The following is a 23316-nucleotide window of genomic DNA, read 5'->3' as shown; positions in this document are numbered from 1 at the left end:
CAAGACCGAATCAATATCAGGTTGCGCAAACTGCACTGGTACGACTTCATAGAAGCAGGAAAGAGTATAAAAGAACCCACACAAGGAAAGCCTGACTCATCCATAAAAGTAATACATGAAGTTCTAATGAAATGTGTTAGAAAAAATATGATTAAGTATGAAGCTCAGCGCGCAATGCCTTTAATAGTACAGTTTTTTTTCCACTCAAGTTCCAAATAAAACACATTGCAGCCTAAAACTTAAAGACTCCATCCAGCTATCAAGCTTTTGAAGCTGCGGACTGCAGTGGAGGAACCTGAGGTTTTCTGCCAAGGAGTTAATGAACCCTAGCAATACACATGACTTTATATTATATTTCTTATATGTCCTGATTTTATTAGACAACTCAGGGGTATGTCATTATTTGAAACTCAAAGTCCGGAGTCACAGGAGCCACAGTGATGTTCTTAAACACCAAGGTTTCTGACAGTAGTGCAACCAGCCAATGCAATCTGCCTCTCAATGTTCGGTAGAAAGCACTGTGTACAGGAGGCAGCTTTTAAAATGGGTGACAGGACTGAGAGGTTAGCACCTTCTGGCTAGAACGTTACACTAAATCCTGTCCCCATCTCATCTTCAAAATGAGAATATATGCAGGTGATAAAATTAAAAAAAATCTTTCAGGCATTATTGGCGTGTCTTAATGTTTATGCGCATGATTTCAGCTACAGCGGTTTCAGGGCAGACGGTCTGATCAGGATGAGAAGCCAGAAAGAAACCAGCTAGCTGGGATTTAAAGGAACCCTTTCTGCGGAGACAGCTAACGTATGCAAAAAAAAAGTGCAATTTTGACTTCTATAGAGTGGAAAAGACATGCGAGACATACATTAAACACAGAAAAAAATCTAAAAAAACAAGCAGAGGGACGCTGACATATTTTAATAACACCTGGAGATCTGTGCTGAAAGGAAGAAAAAAAACATGCAGATGCTTATTCGTGTATTCACGTCATTTTGCTTTGACACATAATCTTGTTTGAATGGTTTAAAAAATTCTACATTGTATGTGCAGGGTGCAGTGAGACTACCTGCTCCAGTTTTTGCATAGTTTATCTAGTAAACAAACATCAACTAATTATGCAAACAAACACTTACGAAAACTGCTTCAAATTGTTGATGGAAGTAGAGAAGGAGACACATTAAAACGTCACTGAAGATTTATCTAAATAGTACTACGAGTAGATGTATTATTTTGTATGAAGACTAAAGGAGATAAAATTAAAATGGAATTGCATTCAATCAGGCACAAAAAGCAGTCTTAGATTTAATCCCTGACAGCTATGGAAATTTATGCTGATGATAACTTTGACAAGTTCTTAATGTATTATATGATAACACAACAGAGAAGCTTCAGCCCAGAAAAAAAATTACAAAAATATTTAGGACACACACATGAGAGACCACAGAGCCTTTTATGCACTGAGTAATTTGCTGTGAAACAACATCTAACGTCCTTCTGCATACTAGAGTATATAATTAAAAAATTAAGGTTTGATTTCCAAATCAAATGTGTGTACAAAAATAAAATCTCCCGAGACTTGAATCTAAGCCTTGTGTTAAACTACTATGAGAAAATTGACTTTTTCCATATACATTTGGCTTTGATTAGATTATGCCATACATGTTTCAATAACTCGCTGTACAATTCTTCTGCAGATGCGCCTCCAGGCTTTTCTGTAACAAAGGGCTCTGGGACTGAATACGTTATTTCCATGTACTTAGTATTGTAAGGGTTTAGGTTAACCAAATCAAAATGTTAATCAGCATGCCAGTCAGTACACTAACCTTGCATTGAATCGAAATGAGAAAGCCCAACATCTGGAAGCTGGAATGCAGAGATTTAAGCACAAAGATGAACTGAGCATACTTTGTGGTTTTCACTGGAGGAATTGAGCTATCTTCTGCAAGCCCACAATACTATTAAACTTCTGAAATTACTGGCAAGCAAGGCTCGAACACATCCAGCATTTAGCTCCGACCTGCGTGTGCTGTGTTTCTGTCTTAACCTTCTGAAGAGAATATTCTGAAGAAAAGGGATTTAACATGCAGTATATCTGTATAACAGCATGAAATCAAATCAACAGATTGCTTAAATGAATTTTCTTATTATTCTGGTTATTACCAAGAGTAAAATTAAATTAAGCAGTAAGATTAACGTATTCATAAGGATGAGACTTTCAGGCTCAAATTTTATTCTTCTACCATTTTTTGACATTCCCTTTCATTTGCAAAGAAAAGAAATTGCATGTGTCAGATTCCATAATGCCGTCCTTCTCATAATCCCTGGTAGAGATGCTGTAATTAGAAAAACAAAGGTAGCTCTGGAGCCAAAATACTTCCAGTCTGTTTGTCCTATAGGAAAAAGGCACAGGGCTACAGTTTATTCCTTTGTGCAAGGTCCTTCAAAGCTGAAGTAGCACTATAATTTCCATAACCAGATTAGTCATTTTTCGATATCTCCTTTGTCCATAAAAACTACCGATAAAATAGGTTAACTAAATGACAAACCATCAATGCACATGTACTGTGACCGTAAAATATTTAACTACATAAAAATGTTTGAAAAGAAACTTGATTGCTAAAGAAATACACTCAAGATTATACCTTTCAGATGATTTCGGTCTAAATACATAAAACAATAAACAAACAAATTGCATGCTCTGGTTTAGAAGTATGGGAATGGTGTAGGTGCAATTAAAACGTTAAACATTAAATAAGGTATTCCAAAACACACAAGAAAGACACATATGGCTTATATTTTCCTTGAAGAAAAAAAAATCAAAATCCAAAAGCCGCAAAAAAAGTTGCATTGAACAAAACGCTCTTGTAATTACTAATATGAAATCCTGTTTTATGTAATTATGATTTACAATGTGGGGGTAATTACTGCCCTCAACCTCTAGCTACTTAACTACTGCTATTTTAAAAGGGGTTTTTAAAAGACTATGGCTCAGTAGTGATTAATTCACATACTAATGCAGCACACATACCTGTATGTTAGCCATATGAGGCAAATTTGAAATATTTCACAAACTCTCTATATTGAACAACAGTTAATGGTGCCACTCTGAGAGATTCTTAAATACAGTGCACACAACCTTACAGAAAGAACACCCCTGGCAGATCTCATTACTTAGACAGAAAGGCTCTGCTAACATACCCAGGTTCAGCTTAACAGCTTTCTGAAGACCGGGGAACAACACAACACAAGAGTCTCCTTGAATTCAAATAGCAATTAAATGAACAGTGAAAACTAGTACGGTATGGATATTAAAGAAAGAGTAAAGTGCATTATCTAAAACTACTTCATTCTCTAAAACTATTTCAATACTCGCACAAGTACTAAAGCAGCGTCAAACCTAATATTGTGAACCCTTATTAGGACCCAATATGTAGGAAGTCCTATATAAGAGTGATGTTAACACTGTTTTTAGTGTTTAGACTTGCTTCCAGACTCATTTTTACATAGCATTCCCATGGCTTCAGAAAATATGACACATGTTTTTAGACGGTAAACCCTGGTGGTTTTTACAGACACAACAAATACCCATTTAAAGGGAAATAAACTCCAAGGGGTAGTTTTTTTTTTGTTGCTTTTACGTGAAAAAGCCAAAGCTTCTGGATTCTAATATCTAAATCACTTGAAAAGTTTTACAAATAAGACCGATTTAGCCTTTTGCATACAACTACAGTAAGATTGCACGGCACTGTGAGTGTTTAATTTATCAGTACAGAAGACAGCAAAATTATAATGTTTACTACATGTACATCCAAATTCATGGATGCACGCATTACATATAACAGATGATCTAAACGTGTTGTAATGAGATTTATAGTCTATGTTATACATTACTATACAGTCTTTGGGTTATCAGATTATTGACAATGTATGGAAAAAATCAAGCAGATGAAAAGATTTAAAATACGCAGAGATTAAAATGATTTGCAGATCGCAGGGCTGGGGAGGGGGTTCAGGATAAAGAGCCTTCCTCTTTTCAGCCCGCATGTTCGTGTCAGAAAGTACAAGTCGGGACAGCAGAGGGAGACAGGCACAGGCGAGTCCGCTAGTCTAGCGGCAGGCTTCGCTACAGTAGGTTTACCACAGGTCTCAGACGCATTATTAACAATAATGATCGAAATCATTTCTCTAAGCTGGAGCTGCCAAAAGCGGCTTTTCTAAGGGCTTGTTGTTTGTTTGTTTGTTTGTTTGTTTGTTTTACTCCTAGCGATGGACGAGCAGGAACATATAGTAAACGTGGGTATGTGAACGACGCAACCAAGACAGCGAAGCCAGAGCTCTGTTCCGTTCAGCTGAACAGTTTCAAATTGACATTAACTGGCATCCACGCTCAGTGAAAATACAGTCGATCGGTGGAAAATTTGCCCCACACAACACTGCGCGTTCTTGCGAGTTTTCTTTTTTTTTCTGATGCCCTGTGGAGAAGAATCTATTCAATAAAGTCCACAGCGCTTCCCTGTTGATTCCTTCTGCTACAGCAATAACTACAAGGGGTGAATGAATTCTTATGGCCCCAGGTAAGCTCTCCTAAAATGCCACTAAAATACTGGGAACCAGAGCACACAAGCGGACGCCACAGGAAAGTGCTTTTAGGTTTGAAAAAAAGGGGGACGCTTCTTTACACAGAGGGTTGTGGGAGTCTGGGACAAGCTACCCAGACACGTAGTTGAAGCCGATACACTGGCTTGTTTCAAACAGCTGGATAAGATTCTAGGATCAATTAACTACTGACCCCCTAATGGGCCAGATGTCCTCCTCTTCTCTTTTGTAACCATCATGGGTTTTTTTTTAGTATAGGCAATTGTCCCTGAATGCAAAACAGTGCTCTTTCCTCTTATATCAGGCTAGAGAACATCAAAATCAGCTAAGGTCTAAAGAGATTGTGCAAGAGTACCAAATAACAGAAAGCTTTAAGGTTTTAATCATAACATGATATGTCCAAAATGAATCTGAACTCATTATCAAGGGAAAACCGTGGCCTTTAATGTTAGTTGATATCAGATGTTTTTTTTCCCCCAAAGAGTTTCAGTTTGCAAATATTTTTTTTTAAAGGATAAAAACGTAAAACCACAATACACCGTTTAATTAAGCTCGCTTAATTCAATCAATACATATCCAGCACAGCAAGCAAAGGTTTTTAAAAATCCTAGACCATTCCACATTATGTACCTCGAGGTCAAAGCTTTGAGCTCAGCGACAAACTCGGAGCAGAGCAGAACCACGCGCAAAAGAAATGAGGCAGAAGCTCAAGTCCGTTTCGGAATTTGGCAGCTTTTTTAAGAAAAGGTGGTTGTGAAATGTAGATTTTTTTTTTTTTGGTCGAAGCGATCTCACCTGGAGTCGGCTCTCGGGGGAAGCGCTGAGGCTTCAGCGCCGGGTGTCCAGGCTGCTTGTCAAACAGAGCAAACCGCTCGGCTCCGGCCGAAAGTGTCGAAGGGCTCCGGTCTGGCAACTGACCGGCGCTGTCGGGAGGACTTCTCCTGAGCTCGGCATCCCTGCTGTCATTCCCGGCGTTTTTCGCACATCGTTGTGATTTACTGCTGTACAGGGCAAAGGTCATTCCGGAAAACTCCGTGGCTATGGGGTTTTGATGATTATTGACCATTCCAAAGAGCGCAGTGGATTTCTGCATCTGAATTTCGGATTTACCAGAATACATCCTTACGTCTTCTTGCTGTTGTCCTTCCGGACAGTACCTTTACCTGCATTTAGATTTTTAAAAAGGAAAATTAAAAAAACAAATGACGGAACCTATCCACGGAAATAACTAAATTCTAAGATAACATCACGAGTTAAATAATGTTCAAGCATCTTTGATTATTGGAAGCAAACGCATAAATTTGGCTAAAAATAACTACTTCTGTTCTCTCCTGCAACTCGGTATTTAATTCGCGGTTGAGGTCCTGTGTAAATGCAGAAACTGCAAAATTACATATAAAATACAGATTACATGTACTCAATCACGTGATAATTAGCGAGCATGTCCATAAACACAGGAGTTTTCCTAAAGCTTTGTGAAAGTTAACCTACCTTGTAAAACACCCGAATAAAGCAGCGGAAGGCAATGAAGACGACAAGCTGGCCGGAGGAGTTTTTTCGTGGTCCATCAAGAAGCGTGCGTAAATCATGCGTGTTTACCACGCGTAACTAGCATCTTCCCCAGCCTCAACAGCAATCTTTCTCCGAGTGTTTGGGGAACATCAGCTTTGCAACCACAGCACGCGTGTCCGCCGTGAGCGACAGCTGGGCCGGCCAACGGGCTCGCCGCCTGGACAGGGGGGTTAACCCACCCGCGCCAATGACACGGGAGCGCAGGCGGGGACACGGCGGGGCTTGAGCAAGCGAGCGACCCGCCGGAGATAGAGCGCAGGACGACTGTCAAAGCCCTTACAGATCATGCTCTGCACTCCCGAGAGGCAGTGACAGACGGCGCAAACTTTGCACGGAGGTGCACGGGTCTTCATTTGGGAATTTAAAAGGAAACCTATAATCTCCCAGGGTCCCCGCTATGAATTAACCACCTGAGAGATTTGTATAACCGTGAGCACAAATGTCGATTTTAAAATGCCTGGCTGCCGTCTTAACCCAAGGTGCATTCACCGTTATCGATACAAAGTATAGGAAGTAGCGATAGACTTTACATCTATATCACTTGAAAAATTACATTGCATATAAATTAAAAACTAAACCTGAGCATATAACTTTAAAAGAAGGTGGCATATTTTTTTTAGCCCAAGTAGAATGAAATGGAAAATAGTTAAAAGAACCTGAACCTGAAATAAAACCAATTACAACTACTAAAGCAAGTCACTGGGAAATTGATGGGGAATTCCGGAGAGGTGTCTATCTTTTAATAAAGAGTGCATCACATTAAATGCCACTGTTCAAGGAGAGACACAACGCTTAACCTGGAAGCTATAGATCTTCCAAATCTGAAAGTTTTTTTTCTTAAACTTGAACGCATAACATCCGGATACATTTCATCCTCACCAAGCAGCCAGTAAAGGTGAAAACGAGATGAACTAAAATCGGATCTATTTATTTTCCCCTTTTCTGATCTAAAATCATGCAGAGGTTTCTGAAATCGAAAGTCAGGTGCGCTTCTCGAATTAATTATCTTCTATTACAATAAACGCACAGGTCAAATACAGTGGTGAATGTCCAGTGTTATTTAAGCTTTACTATTAAACTAAAGGCGCTTTCTCGCAAACAGGAATACTCGCCTCTCTTGTCACCCCGGAAAATCTTACTGAACCCAGACTGCCGCTGTATCTGCTCTGCATGGTTTACGTTGGTTTGACAGAAGAACGCCTGTTTTTGGTGGTCAAGTCTTTGTTAAAATTTGTTAAAGCGGTTACAAACGAAATAAAAAACAAGAGGAATAAACTCAGGCGGTTAGTTAATATGCGCCCATGGAAACACTCTGCAATATCGACTTAAATTGATTTAAAAATATGATTTCGGGATTTTAATGTCTTCACAATACTTCTAAGCCTCCCTCGTGACAATGAAGCGGACAAGACAACGACTCATATACTGTAAAGGTATCTTGTCACAAGAGTTTAAAAGTACAGCGCTAGTTTAAATGATAAAGAGTGATTAAGTGTTTGATTTACGCTGCGAATATCTTGGGGGTATGCGTCGTAATAACAACTAACATGCTGTAGTATTTGAAACAACCTTTTGTTGGGATTGGAAAAAATTGAGATTTTATTAGATTTAGAGTGTGCCACTAACCCAAATTCCATTATGGGTTAAAAGACATCAAATATACGGTACAGTATATTCTTCTCTTGTGGCAGGCCTGCTATTTTTACAGTTACAGATTATCACTCGGTATAATCCGGAACTTTATAGACAAACTATTTACTCACGCATTGGTAAACTGTGCGACAAGCGTGGCTTTCTCAAATTTGCAAGGCTGAGAGACTAAGGACCACGATTTCGCACGCTACACCGCCCTCTGCTGTTCGGAAAGGGAATCCATCCACCGCCTATTCATTCAATGAAGTTGGTGTGATCACCGCAGGGCCCGGCCTTTTCAAGTCCAGCGGGCCTCATAGAGGTCACCCTTAAAGCATTGATTTGTATTCACTTGGACACTATGCGTGTCTGATACATACAGCGCCTTCATTGGGCAAATTAAGGAAGGACCAGCTGTCCTTGAGGACTACAGTGGAATTTTCATTTCAAACCACCAGCGGGTAAAAACTAATAATAATAATTATTATTAATCACTTACACTTATATAGCTCTTTTCTGGACACTCCACTCAAAGCGCTTTACAGGTAATAGGGATCCCCTCATCCACCACCAATGTGCAGCCCCACCTGGATGATGCGACGACAGCCATAGTGCGCCAGAACGCTCACCACACACCAGCTCGCAGTGGGGAGGAGACCAGAGTGATGGAGCCAGTTCATAGATGGGGATTATTAGGAGGCCATGATTGGTAAGGGCCAATAGGAAATTTGGCCAGGACGCTGGCGTAACACCCCTACTCTTTTCGAGAAACGCCCTGGGATTTTTAATGACCACAGAGAGTCAGGACCTCATTTTACATCTCATCCGAAGGACGGCACCTGTTTACAGTCTAGTGTCCCCATCGCTATACTGGGGCATTAGGACCCACACAGACTGCAGGGTGAGCGCCCCCTGCTGGCCCCACTAACACCTCTTCCAGCAGCAGCCTCAGCTTTCCCAGGAGTCTCCCATCCAGGTACTGGCCAGGCTCACACCTGCTAAGCTTCAGTGGGCTGCCAGTGGGGACCTGCAGGGTGATATGGCTATGAAAAACGAAATCACTCCCAAGGGATTCAGCAGCGCAATTCACGATGGCTGCCGTGCCGTCCCGCAAAAAAAAACAACAGGCTCCCTCCTCAAACTCCTCTTTCAACCAGCCAAGCATTAAGAAAAGCTGCAACGTACATTTATGATTTAAGCAAAAAAAAACTTGAAGGTATCCAGCTGGAACAGAATAATGGAAGCCCCAGTAAACGAACGCAGAGCACAAAAGATGCCTGCTGCATCGGCAAACATTTACCAGATCCCAGAAAGCAAAAGCCACTTGCATCATGGTGACACTCCTACAGCGTGAAACTGAACAAAAATGATCTGACACAGCATTTTTCTTTTCGGTTGTGGAAAAGAAACTCGGGCATTTCTTCATTCACATCTGATCACACAAGGCTCACTTACAACAGCCACACTGCTCCGGTACAGGCTGCCAAATGTCTCTCGCCGCTACTACGGACATCAACTCAGTCTTGCAAAATATTAAAATCGGGAACAATCTCTCTTTTTTCGGTTAGGGGAGGGTGAGGGGATGAAATGTAAGATTACAGGCATCGGAACCAAAATCAAGGGGAGACAAACGTTCACCACTGTTTTTGGGGATTCTTAGGACTTTAAGGTGCCGCTCAATCTGTGTTTTTGAAAACTGAGACTCCCTTTATTAAATAGCTTTATTAATTAACCATCAATGTCTCTTTCGGGTAGCAGGATTCAATCAAGTTTTAAATGGAATAAAGAATTTTGTGTAATTTTAAATATAAGCAAAAATAAGCACACATACTTAAAATTTAACAATGGTCACTATTTAAGTTTGCACATTACAGAATTTGATTTTGCTTTTTTAACCCAATTCAAGTGCAACCCAACTGAGGTTCCTAAAAAATAGACTAGATCAAAATAAATTTCTCTTGAAGTGTTGTAAATGCAGAATTTTAATAGAAAAAATATTTTACTGTACCTGAGTGTACAATTTGAAGATATTACAAAGTTTTTAAATCAGCATTTTACTCAAAAACATTTTGTACAAATCTATTATTCTTAACTTTCTTTTTACTTCAGCTAAACATGAGCACAATTATATAATCCATATTCATTCCGCATATGAACAAGGAGCTTCTCTATTCTGCAGTGCCATTACAGAATAAATACAATTTTTGTTTTACTTTTCGTAAATCTTGTTTTACAAAACGTGCACCTAAAAGTCAGTCTCTTTGGTGGTCAAGACTAATGCGGTTAAGAGCTGAAACCAGTTAAAACTAGTTTTCAGTTTCGTATTAGCCCATTTACACAAAGGCAAAGTTGGAGTTCAGCAGCAACACGTTTTAAACATATGATCACATATTTCTCTTTGAAAAGATATACACAAGCATCTCTGGCCACTGTGATGAAGTAAAAGGCACACCACTCACGATTTAACATTAACAGAGTAGAAACCTTAACTCTTCCATATTCTAGAACACGAACTTGGACTTTTCTTCGTTCCATTTTCTTTTAAAGTGTTCATAGTATGATTCAGGGCCAGAACACTCTATTTCTGCTAAACCCAAGCTTCCCCAATATCATCATTAGCTATCACGGTCTTGAAGCTTCTAGGCTGCACCAACCCCCAATCAGTGCTGTGCGTGAGAAAAAGAAGGTCTCAGAATGCAAAGGTAAAGTATAAAATGAAGATTCTGAGAAATAGAAATAAAAAAGAAGCCTTAACACCTTTTTTACATCAGTGTTCTTAGTCCGTTACCACAATAGCAGTCTAGATCGCCTCGGACATCCATCAGCCGAATGAACACAAAACAGAAATACAGTAACAAGAAGAATAGAGGTTTTATAAATAAGTGTCTGCAGGATTAACAGAGAGGGACTGGGCGAAGATCGTCACTCCTTGTACTCCATGAACTGCTGAAGTCTCTTTCGGTGCTCCGCAGACACCTCAACAGCGCTGTCGAGAGGAATGAAATCAGATGAATGACAAAGGTCACGAAAGGAAAAATAATATGAACCAGGGACACACGCCTCCAGTCCTGGAGTGGTACACACCCAGATCAGTGCTTCATATACCCGAGGTCCAAAGAGACCCATTTGACCTACTGGGGAGTGCACTACCGTTATATTAACTTCCAATTGGGGTCCCTCAATCAATAACTAACTAGTAAAACGTTTTGAGACAAGAAACCAACATCCCTCAACATCTGAAGTTTCTGATGCGTTGTACTTTAAGCCAAAAGACCCGGAACAGCTTGATGCTGACCACAGCCTTGGCGCACCCCTGCACACAGCTTTTTGACGGGCGAAGATACAAGACCCTTCTGGGTATACACGATCGGCATTCTCACAGGATGAAGACCTTCAAATGCTCGATGACACTCTGTATGTAAACCTGAAATCTCTTACTTCAAATGCTCTCCGAAGGTGACCGTTATCCTGTAGATGGCGGTTTTCAGAGAGGCCCGCAGGGCAAACCTCAGGGTCTTGTATGTAGTGTCCTCCAGGCTCCCTGAAGATTGAACCGGCTTGCTGGAGGCATGGGGCAACTTGAAGTGCTTGTCTACCGCCTACACAGAGAAAAAACGAGCACCAGAACACCACTTTAAACTTCCTAGATTCCGCTAAGTTAGGACGAGTAACCGACCTTGACAGCAGAAAGCACGTCATGCGCACATTACATCTTTGACTACGTGAGGCAAAAGGTGTTGAAGGCAGCCATTAATATAGCCTGCGAGCCTGCTCTGTAATTTATCAACTGATCATGACATTTATCAGGATCCGAAACACTCTGGGAGCTGGAACAGCACAGACCTAATCTGAACCTGAAGCAGAACGTGAAACCATTTCGGAAAAAATATTTCGGCGATTTTAACAATCTTATAACGGAGAACTACAGTCCTCATATATATATATATAAGAGTCCGTATAAATACTTCAGATTTATACTGGAATGAAAATGAGTCAAACAGACAGAGAACTGCCACTTTAAGGGAATAAATATAAGGTATTGCACAACACCTTATTCTACAGTGCAGCTAGCATAAATTATTTCCGATTTAAAAACCCTTTCAAGCTTACTATTGACATGTGTGCAGACAAAAGAATAATGGAACACAATTTTCGGTTGACAGAATTCTTCACTATTTTGACCACATTTGCCCCTTAACATCCAAGCATCCTTTTTGAATTCCTCTGCCCCGTTCATTGACTAACCTCCAGCAAGGTCAGCATCGTACTGAGGATGTTGGGAAATGTAGTCTGTACAACCCCAAACCTGTCCTCTGTGTAAGAAGCAGCAACTAAATTAGACAGTCCTGTAAAAGAAGGAGAAAACAAGTGAGATTCTAAACATTCTTCTGCATCTCTAAGGAGTAACAGAACTGAGCAAGTCAATCATCTTTTGGAGAAAGAAAAGCTACGGTAGAGATGATATATCTTCTACTAACAACTCAGCTTGGCGCATGCAACTTGAAGTAGTTTTTTGGATTGAATAATACCTTGATCCATATTTGTTCAAATCTGTGTTTCTCAGCCTTTTCTGTTCTATGGCACGTTTACATAAATATAAAAATTCTGAAGCACTGCACTCCACTCCTCACACACACATATGTATTACAGGTCAAAGCACATTATTTACATTGTAAATATAACTTGTTTCCATCTTTAATCTGAGTTTGCCTTGCTGTGCACAGTCGCATTGCCCCGGCAAGAAACAGCCGACGTTGAAACACGGGGCAGCGTGATCTGAGGACGTTCTCAATTTTTAGACTTTGTCCGACAAAGTGGAAGACCTGGGAATCGTGTGGCTTGAAAGATCGATCTTAAGAGTGTGGCCGCGCGCATATAGACACCAACTGCGCAACACCACACTTTGGTCACTCCACATAGCTCATATATAACAAACTTCTAAAAACAATCAGCTTGTTCCAAAATTCCAAGGGAAACACGGGGCACAACTTTGCTTAAAAAAAAGATAATAGATGCCATTCATGTAGAATGTGGATCAAGAACTGATAAATCTATTTCTAAACACAAATAAATAAAAATGAACACATTTAAACCAGGAATACTGAATTGCCCACTGCTGTTTCCTGCAACAATAAACAAAACCCTTTGCTTCAAACCTTCAAGGGCCCAGATGTGAGCTTGACTGTCAGCAAACAGGGCTTGACTAGAGGCTTCTGGAAGCTGTAAAGAAAACAGAATTGTGCTTAAAACAGTTCTAATGAGAAGGACTGACACCTTCATGTGATCTAAGGAAATGGAATATATAGTTGTGGGATTGGAAGACAGGTTGTCTGAATGTTGAAAGCTCCAAAATATTTGGCTTGCGCTCTTTATAGTACGACCATAAAATGATTTCAGTGAAAATGAGGGGAGATTCGGGGGGGCTCCCAACTTGAACAACCAGTGATAGGCCGTGCTTGGCGTCTCACGCAGCAGTCGGTGCTCGCTGGCCTGTGTGGCACCGTGGGGCTCGCAGCTGGTCCATGTGCCAACGGCCAGCGGGCCCAACAGGGGGGGCATGCTGGAGGAGTGGGCACACAGCCTCTCGTTCTCCCAGGGAAACCGAAAACGAGCAGCAGGTCGGCACCAACCTTTCCGGCTGCGGGGGTGGGGTGGGGTGGGGGGAAGCCAGAACACAAATTTGAAAAAAAAAGAAACCGTCCTGTTCACCGTGCAGGAGACGGACATGAACGCGGACACATGACAGGCATGATGAAGCAACACTAGACAGAGTTAAGACACCCAGAAACCATGCTGTGGGAGAGCGGGTGAACTACAGGAGAATCACATAACAAGCGACACCACTGTGTTGAGCAGCATAATGTTAATCGCAATGGTTGATTTTATGCATCGTGTTAGACAGCTTCAGGATTAGTTACAACAAATACCTGGGATACATCCTTTCAGCTCCAAACTTTAAATAAACACAGAAATTCAACTCCATCAAACTTAATGCTAAATCTATAACACACACAAGGTTTTATACAAAAATCACTTTGTATAAAGCATCTGGTAAAAATCCATTCGAACCGTTAATTACTGCTCGCACAACCATCTGCCTTTAGACAAGTGAACGCTCCAGTTCTAATGAAAGCAGGGTATAGTTTTTACTCCTGTGCTGTGGTGTTAACTGTCCTACTAAACAGCAAAATGAAATGAGCTTTTAATTGAAACAGAGCAGTAGGATCCAATATTCACTGCAGCACGAAAATGGACTCCATGCTGTTCAACAGCTGTTATGTCTTTGGCAGATCCCGTGAGCAGTACTTAAACGGCCAAGAATTAGAGCTCAGAACCCAGCCTGCAGGTAAGGACACAGCAGCATGCAGGACATTTATCCCCCATTAAAGCATGCATTTCTCCTTACCTTATTAAATAAATACATTACCAGCACCCGCTTAGCCAAGAAAGTTTTAACCTGAATGAGACAATTAAAAATAAATGGAAAAGGCGGGGGGAAAAAAGCCTCCCTTTTTGTGCATCCAAACAAAAACAGCACTGGCTTATTTGTATATTTTTCGCTGCCTTGTTTAAAAAGAAAACACATGTCAAACAAATAGCAAACATTTAAAAAACACACACACAAAAACAAATAAATGCACCAGTAGCGTAACATGTTCCTCGGCTTTGTCATCCCTCATTTTTCAGATTTTCCAATTTGACAAAATTGCAAATGCAGAGCAGACAGTACAGACCACGGAACCGGAGGTCTGTGTGTTATGAGGGTCTGAAAGGGGAGGTTTAGGACGCATATATTGTAACTGAGAAGGACTGAGAGATTAACACTTTAAGTTAACTGCAGGATCACACAATGGGCACCTGTGCTTGGCTGAGGATCTAATGGTGGGGAGGTGCAATTTGTGGGACCATGACTAAGTCAGAATCCCCGCTAAGAGGTTTAGTATTTTGGAAGGAGGCACAAAGAGACTGAGCAAATGTCTGTTCATGTACTGCGCGCCCACGCTTCCCTCTGCGGTACCCACCTGCTCCCGCCTGTTCTGCAGCCACAGGGAGAAGAAGCTGGGCTTGTGCTCCGCTGGGGAGGCCCTTGGCTCTGGAGCTGGGGATACGGCAGGACTCCCATTCGCCAGCGTGTCTGGAACACACGCGCAGGTCTCTCAGGGGGAGGACAGCTGCAAGGAGCTTCCCGCGGCTTCTCGACAATCCCAACGCCCCACTTTCCCCGAGGAGACAAAGCCCCGCTAACTTACCCTTCGTGGAGCGGGAAAAGGATTCCCACGGGAAAAGAAAGGGTCTCAGCCAGTCACAGGGTATAGGCCAGGGGAGGGAAATCTCTGTGCTTCTAGAGACTGGCTAATGTGCCAGTGTTTTTTTCTTTTAATTTCAGCTTAGTTCATAAGCTAAAGCAGCTCATTACTGTCTTACTGGGACCAATATAGCACATTCTCCCAGTTCAAGTGCTGGTGCTTTTTCTAGAGAGCTAGAAAACCCGTAACACACCAGCCCCCTGGGACCAGGACTGCCACTCCCTGGAACTGACATTCCCAAAAACGGGATCTACATGGCAAGCTGGGCATCATGCATATATCCCCTTCATACAAGAGTCCAGACTTTACCGCACTTAACTGTAAAAAAAAAAATAAACTACCAGCATGAGGGCACTACAAAATACATATAAATAACAAACAGCCCTTCCTAACATCTACAGCAAAACGTTACGACGCGTAGAAAACATTAGCAGAGTAATAACTCAACATGAAGCAGTAAACCCAGCAGTTAAAACAGCAGGCCGCTGCAAATCAACACCCAGAGGAACTATACCAAACTGCAGCTGAGAACCGTTCATGTTAACACATCGCACCGATGTGTATGAAAAGTTCATATTTTGGTTGTCATTCGGTGCCCCAGATAATAATCAAACAGCACAATCGATGAGGGCCCTGCACTTCAGTGGAGGATGAAGTAGGTCCCTTCTGATATGTCCACTGCTTTTGGGTTAGAAAAGCACTTATAAAAACCCAAGTCTCTGGTTATATAATTATAACATGTTTATGTACACCTACCCCCTAACTGGTCATCTACTGCACTCTCACTTTTATCCAAAGCTGCTTACACTTGAGCACAATGACACAGCTGGGTATTTCACTGGAGCCATTGGACTGACGTGCTTTGCTCAGGGTGCTGCACCTGGGACTGAAACCCATCACCTTCCATCTACAAGTTAAAAAAAAAAAACCCCAAACCACTGGCCACAGTGCTGCCATTAAAACTAAATGTCAAGTATTCAATGATCAATTTCAGAATGCAGAATATTGCCACCCATTCACTTACGAAACCACTACTGCCCTGCGCTGTTGCCCGTCCAAGAGCTTCTACAGCCATTTTTGCGTGTTCACATTCTGATCACGCTGCCAAGGGCATTATGTGTCAGAATGCATCGGGACAAGTACCTCTTGTACTTGTCTTAAGAAGTCGAGGAGGCTACACTGAGAGAACCGATTTCTAGGAGTCACAAAAGGCAGCAAGGAACTAGAGAACTGTGTTGGAGCATCCGATTATCATACAATGACATCGCACATCGGTGCAGTGACATTATACATTCTGAACTGCAGTTCGGTAGAGGTTTTGACAGATTTTTTTCCCCTCCGAAGCCAATCGGTGCTCGTGTCCCTTCTCCGAAGGCTCTCTCTACCTGTAGATGAAGTCCACAGTTTGGGTCCCCTCCTCATGACGTGAGGACTCTGCACAGAGCCGTACCAGGGGGAAGCCGGGTCGAGCGTTCTCGCGAAACGCTGGATCGCCGGGGAACCGAACGGGCTTCCGAGATCAGGGGTGAAGGGTGCCGTCAGCGGGCTCCTCAGACCCCCCAGCGAGGACCTCGCCAACACAGAACCGGGCGTTCTCAGCCCGGCACCGGCTCTGGGGGTCTGCACCGGCCACCCGGCCAGTTCTCCCAAACCGGACGGCTCTGAAATCAGAAACGCAACAAATCACCGCGCTGGGGAGCTGACCGCGAGTGCTGGAAACCGCCATCCGGGGGACATCGTTCCGAGCTGTCATAACGTCATTCTACCTGAACTGCTTGAGGAGGAGGAGGATGACTTTTTGTCGCTGCCTGCAGACTGCTGTTTCACTCTCCCATTGGACGCAACAGCTTCGTGGTAAGCAACCAGCCTCCGAGTCAGGTCGCTCAGCAAGCCTAAACACTCGCCGCTTATAGCGGTCCAGTTGTGGGGGTGGCCTCCTGAAAAGCACAAGGGAGAAGAATGTAGATCCAGGAACTCGAGCAGCCAGCTGGTGGTCTAAAGTGAACAGTGGGCAAATCGGTCTCTTAAAACAAGAGGCATCAGATTCCAAACCTACATACCAGGCTGACTTAAGCTGAACACCTCCTGTCTTCTAGACGGCGAATTCTGAGACAGCAAGGCCAAGTCCTGCAGCGCTAAAAACTGAAACAACAACAACAACAACAACAAAGTCATGAATAAGGAAAGCTCTGTGGACAGAGGAGTTGTAATTCAGATTTAATATAAATCATAGAATAGAAAGGAAAAATTCCCCTTCATTTCAAATTGCCGCATAAAATCATGCACATTTCACTTGGCTGTGAACACCAGTAGGAATTTCCTCTTTACCTTCAGAACTGGGGGCTGCTGGCCGGTTAAAACTTTAGGAAGGCACTGGCTGGCATTCTCCGAAAACGTCGATTGCACGGGAAACCAGTACATCTTCAGAGGAACAGAAGATTTTAGAAAAGGTGATCAAACTCAAGTCTCTGAAGTATGAGTGAGCGCACACAAGTGAAGGCTGAATAACGGTGATAAATGTTTTTTTTTACTTTTACAAGTTGCACCGAGATCATACAAACCTCCGTGATATAGATTCTGAAGAGGAGCCATGTGATGTACCACATTACCAGAAGAAAGGTACCAGTTATCCACAGATGGAACATCAGAGAAAAGTCCAGGAGCCCTGCCAGTGTATCCAGTGCGTGAAGAGTGCTAAAAAAAGCAAGTTAAACAAAGTATTTTTTAACACGGAACAAACAACACAGGAATTATTGTTAATAAAGGTTGCCAATCCATTTTTTTGGCCCCTAAACGCACGGCAAAAGAAAGTATGTTTTACATACGAATAATTGTAAAATACATAAACTTTTCTTGAAAAAGTGTCAAAATAAGAAAGGATTACAAACTTTACTAACCTGTCTCTACTGAGGTTCATGGTTGTACAGATCCATGCTCTGGGGATATAGCCTTAAGGAAATAACATCAAGCATTAAAATTACATTAAACATTAAGGCTAAATACTATAAAAGCAATATTTTCTCTTTTGCGTCCAATTTTATGTATGCCAAATCTCCTCAGTAGTTTTTTCTACCATAGAGTTTTAAAGGAACTCCTACTGTTAATGGTTAAACATGAGTTTATGCATTCACACTTACGGTTTACAAAATATTTATACGTACAGCATTCTGTAATGTCACATGATTATGCACTTAGGGTATATAAAGAAGCAACACAATGTGATTTAAAAGAAAAACAAATATTCAAGAATTTCCTTACCCAAGAATAAATATGTAATGCAGTAGTTCCGCACTGAATACAATGACTGAACTGCGCTGTGTTTAATCACCACTGGTAAGGTTCCCTTGAAGCGCAAATACTTGTATTGCTGAAACAAAGCAAAATAAAGTTAGGCCTTGTATTTTAATACTATAAAAAATTACAATTGAGTATTAAATCAGACTAATATTGTTAATGCATTGATATGTTCACTTCCACACAGAGGGCTGAATTCCTAAATTAAAACACACATAGTTATCCATACATGATGTCTATAGACTACTGTTAGTGCTAAACGCTGTGGAAAATGCCCATTTGAACAGCTCAGCTATGATCAGTCCTTTTATGCTTAGTAAGCCTTTTAAACAGCACAGCAAATGTTTCCTTATTTAGTTATTTAACTGATCATTCAACGCATACGGGTTGCAATTGGCTGTTTATTGAATGTCAAGGTCGATGGTTTTATTAATTCCTTTTCACACAGGAGCTTTATTTAACAGTTTAAGCGTTATTTGACTATAGATTTTATACAACTTAAATATAAGTCAATAATATTTAAATAAAATAAGAGTTTTTTTAAATATGAGAAAATAAAGACCTTTCACTGATGTAGAAAGTATGAGTGATGGAAGGTGACAGTGGCTGGAAAAACGCTGACACAGCGACAGCGCATGTGTGTGCTACCCAAGCCATTCTATTCATCCCAGCATGCACCTGGGCACATGCCGCACATACTGTCTTGAACACTCAGACAAGTTGCCCATTGGCAGCTGCACAAAAGCATGTTAAAGTGAGAAATAACCCGTCTTCAATTCAGAAGCAGTACATGTATCGGGTGCCCATTAAACCAAAAATGCCCAAAATAAGATCGGGGAAGTCAAGCACTACCTGGACGGTCCTTTTGGCCATAAATGTGGACATATTAAATGTTTTCACAATACGTCATAAAATAATGAGCGCGTGCAAGGGTAATATGAAAATGGCCCTTCAAGGCCCAGTACCTGTATGGTCTGAAAAGAGACATAGTTCATGTTTTTAACAACACTGAGCAGACTGTAGCTGTACCCCATGAAAGCACCAGCCAACAGGAAGAAGAGATGGTACTCATTGAGGCACATCTGATGACTGCCAGGAAAAATGAAAGACAAACAATCGTTAGTCATTGCAAAAAAAAAAAAAACAACATTCATTTTGGCTTCAAACTCCCATAAAACACATCCTGTATTGATATTGTTTTGTCCCCTCAGGACACACGTGGGCACAGTGATTAGATCTGCTTCACGAGACACTTCTTCACATTTCAACAACAGCGGCATCATAATAGGTTGTATGCTAACTGTACTTTTGCCAAAACTCTTACTTTTCTCATTGCCCTGAGTTAAGATCTTGGCTTGCTGGAAAAAAAAAAAAAAATCTTCAAAACTGTGGGGCATGTACTCACCTTTCCTCTGAATGACAAGGCTTGGCAAAAACGTGGTATCTTCCCCCGATCATGACTGCTGCACACCAAGACACCAGCAACCCCATCAGACAGTGAGTCAAGGAGTGGATAAACTGCTGAGGGTGAAGCACCTTTCCAATCAGAGCTATCTTAGTGCAGGGAATTGATGGCACCACTGCAAGGCACAAACAGCTCACTGTGAGGATTCTTAAGGAATCAAGAAAACACATGGGGCATTTTAATACTTGACATTAAAACACACTGGAGATACCTGTGTAATACTGCAGATCGAAAAAGCCAACAACCAGCACCACCAAGCACAGAAGAACCACAGAAAAAATAACGTAGGAACCACCCAGGACGCTCAGTGAATCTGAAACACAAGGAAGGTTTCCTTTCGTTTAAAAGAAAAGCTCACGTCAAAGGAAATACTTCCACATCTCCCTTGCAGAGTTACTGTATGTAAAACAAAGAATAAACATGAAATCACAACAGCCTCTTTGAAAATAAGTGTTTAGGCAGGAAGGGGTGCGACAAACCATTTAAATCTCTGCCAGTTCTTGCCAGCAAGTAATACTGAAAAAAACCTAACAGTTACAACTTAACTTTTTCACAATACATTAGTTACATTCACCCCAAGTACTAGAAGAAAATACAGACCTCTACCTTTATAGACCTAAACATCTGTACATTGTTTGAAAGGGTACATCTGCATTCTGTTCTACTCTTTAGTATTATTTAGTAGCAGAGAAATGGTTTAATAGATTTCTAAAGGACAATTTCCGGAAAAAAAACAACCATGAGGATGGTAACCCTGACAGGCAAAGACACCCCTATAATGCAACCCAATTTGTATAAACCAGTTGGCATCTTTGAAAACTAAAAATGTCAGAAATATTGTATGGAGTCTATTGGCACCCTGTGTGGAGTCTCGAACAGTAGATACAATGAAAGTCCATTTGAATTTCCCACAAACACAAGATGGTTTGGATGGATATAAGGTGGTGGAGGACCTTTTCATCTTTTGTGTTTTTTGCCACAGAGTAGTTTTACCTACGGCAACTCCTTCTATTAAATGTTTTTGTTTTAAAAACCATATATATATATATAATGCCTGAGCTACTATAGGGAAAGAAAATATCACAGGACATGTTCACACCTGATATCCATTGCACAGGATGGAACAGATCAAGATGGCTCAAAAACACAAACAGTGCTGTAATAACTGGTAACAACAGCACTGACCAAGCAATGCTTGCTGCTGCCCTCCAACATATCACCTAAAAACAAAACAAAAAAGAGAAAATGAGCAAAAACAAACAAAGCAGGGGTCCTCATAACATATACCCAACAGATGGAGAGCCCCGCAGTGTGGCTGTCCAGCACGGATTTTGTGACGATTTTTTACATCTCCAAGATGACTCATCCTGGCTGCAAAATTGGGCTTGACGTCTGTATGAAATTAGATTTGGGCACTCAAGTCCGAAAGCTTCGATCTGCCCTTATCAAAAGGCACACGTGCCAAAAACAAAACCAATGGCTCGTCAACATAGACCGCACTCAAGACATTTAGTTTGCACAGTGGTTTCTTCTTCTTTATAAGACATCTAAATAAAGATCACTTAAAGTAGCAGCAATCACAGTTAAGTTCTTAAACAAGGAGTTTTGTCTACACAACACTGTTAACTTAACCTTAAAAAACATTAACTTGGCTCAATTCAACATCTGTGTGGCGTTCTCGAGAAGAAAGCAATGTCAGGGTTTGAATACCCAGTCTGTTTTGTCCTGGATATACAGTTTAATCCTAAACAGCAGTGATAGAGCCTTACAAATGTCCTTGCATGAGAGATTTTGGTTTAGTGATTTCACCTCCACCTTGTAAAGATGCATTTTCATGATATCATTTCAATAATGTATCATATGACTGTTTCTAGTGCACAGTGAAATCACAAACCAAATGTGTCTAAAGGCTGTGTTATTAACAGTGAATCCTTTGAACATAAGAACATAAAGTTTACAAATATAAGGAAACAAGTTTTACCCATTTGGTAGTTAGTAGTTAACTGATCCACGAATCTCATCCAGACGTTTGTTGAAGGAAATCAGAGTTCAACAACACAGCAGGGTAGCTTGCTACTCTCCCCCGCAACCCTTTGAGTAAAGAAGGGCCTCCTTTTTCTTGGTCTTAAATTAACATTTCACTGTTCATTCAAAGGAATCCACTGGCTTGACTTTGTCAAGAGCCTTTGAGGATTTTGAATACTTGTGTTGGGTTTCCTTTCTTCTACATAAGCCTAACTGCCTAGTCACTGTTTGCCTGCTCGCTAAAAGCTTAAAAAGGAACCCAACTTTTTTCAGCAGTTTTCCCCTAAAATTCATTTGGTTTATGGCTGGTGAAATTCAGTTGGTTTGGGCTTCCATCGTGACTTTTACATGCGCTGAAATGTGTAACACTAGATCGCTTTTTCAGTCATTTAGATGCTGTTTTATTGTAACTGTCGTGCTTGGGTGCAATTTTCATTTCGTTGTTTTATGCAATTTTAAAGATCTGAGACAAACGTATCTCGATTCGGTGAATATGTTTTGAATTAAGGATATTTCCTTTAAAGCCACGGTACAAAAGTCTAATTTGATGACGCCTTCTACAACGGAAAGATGAATTTCATTCCTTATTTTCCTGTTTAGCAGAACAACAATACTTGTGTTTGATCTTTTTCATGAACAGCCCTTAATTGAACAGACTTCAAACAGTAAAAACAACAGCTTACCTTTCGAATGAACCAATGGTCCTGCCCAAACGAAAGCATGACTTAAGAGCAACGATAAAACCACACATTAAACGAGGAAAATCTAATTATCATATGATATTATTCCGCGTTTATTTAAAAAAAACAACAACATACAATTCAAACACATAAGAAAGTCTTTTTCAGCCGCACGCCGCGCCACTTGCATTCAAAGGACCTCGCTAGGACCCCAGCTGGGGTTACTTTGTCCACTTCATGCCTGATTAAAAATCAGTTTGGGATTTCAAGATGCCACGGTAGCTGTTGAACGCCTGTTTAGTGTAAAAAAAAATGAAAGTTTGTATATTAATTATGCGTTAAATACACATTTCTTGTTTTTTTTCTCTACTTTCCTTTCTTTTAAAGTAGAGCGGGACCGGGGACAAACACAAACAACCCGCAATAACATCATCTTTGTGGATGGAAAATGTCAATGAGCTTCAGATGTGCAAAAGTTGATATCTTCTTAAATATCAGGAATGTAACCTTTGTACAAGGCCTATTTTCGTCTTACGATTCTTTGACTTTTGTTGTTGCATTATTTCGCCAGTAAATAAAACATCATCACGGAAAATATGACTTATGTCCGAAGAGGATAGTGCGTTTACATGATTTACTACAAAGCATATGTAGGATGTACACATATTTATAAACACAAAGCATGCATGCAGTCGTTTTGATCGACATAAATTCATTTGTAGTATTTACATATTTAGTTTTTTTT

General features: G+C 41.0%; 2 protein-coding genes across 4 annotated transcripts in view; both read right to left on the bottom strand.

Annotated features, from left to right (window-relative positions):
- Positions 1–6524, bottom strand: part of glis1a (GLIS family zinc finger 1a) — a 96425-nt gene extending 89901 nt beyond the window's left edge. The window contains exons 1-2 of one of the 2 annotated variants that reach the window (XM_088598043.1): positions 6088–6524; positions 5392–5759 (exon numbers count right to left, since the gene is read on the bottom strand). In XM_088598043.1, the coding sequence (XP_088454169.1) occupies positions 5392–5716 (325 nt within the window). In that variant the 5' untranslated portion in view covers positions 5717–5759; positions 6088–6524. The remainder of the gene's footprint in view (positions 1–5391; positions 5760–6087) is intronic. The other variant, XM_088598042.1, reaches the window with a different exon arrangement.
- Positions 6525–9764: 3240 nt separating this feature from the next.
- ndc1 (NDC1 transmembrane nucleoporin) lies at positions 9765–23315 on the bottom strand. 2 transcript variants are annotated; one of them, XM_088598038.1, is made up of 18 exons: positions 22575–23315; positions 20966–21086; positions 20078–20179; positions 19807–19981; positions 19367–19490; positions 18366–18474; positions 18005–18056; positions 17669–17801; positions 17436–17528; positions 17168–17249; positions 16874–17044; positions 16493–16768; positions 14823–14935; positions 14207–14257; positions 12957–13020; positions 12046–12146; positions 11239–11399; positions 9765–10786 (listed from the first exon to the last, which is right to left on the bottom strand). In XM_088598038.1, the coding sequence occupies exons 1-18, from the start codon at positions 22611–22613 to the stop codon at positions 10723–10725; spliced, it is 2031 nt and encodes a 676-aa protein (XP_088454164.1). In that variant the 5' UTR covers positions 22614–23315; the 3' UTR covers positions 9765–10722. The 2 variants fall into 2 exon arrangements, with proteins under 2 accessions (XP_088454164.1, XP_088454165.1); XM_088598039.1 differs by lacking the exon at positions 14207–14257.
- Between the last annotated feature and the right edge of the window lies 1 nt (position 23316).

The sequence above is a fragment of the Lepisosteus platostomus genome, chromosome 11 (assembly GCF_059453375.1).
Source record: "Lepisosteus platostomus isolate fLepPlt1 chromosome 11, fLepPlt1.hap1, whole genome shotgun sequence".
Lineage (NCBI taxonomy): Eukaryota > Metazoa > Chordata > Actinopteri > Semionotiformes > Lepisosteidae > Lepisosteus > Lepisosteus platostomus.
This window is presented reverse-complemented; position numbering and strand designations above follow the sequence as displayed.

Coding starts and splice junctions, on each gene's coding strand:
- ndc1 (XM_088598038.1), bottom strand. CDS start 22,613: ATGCTTTCGTTTGGGCAGGACCATTGGTTCATTCGAAAG. Junction 20,180..20,965: donor TCCTGTGCAATGGATATCAG/GTGTGAACATGT, acceptor CTTGTGTTTCAG/ATTCACTGAGCGTCCTGGGT. Junction 17,250..17,435: donor AGCAGCCCCCAGTTCTGAAG/GTAAAGAGGAAA, acceptor TTGTTGTTTCAG/TTTTTAGCGCTGCAGGACTT.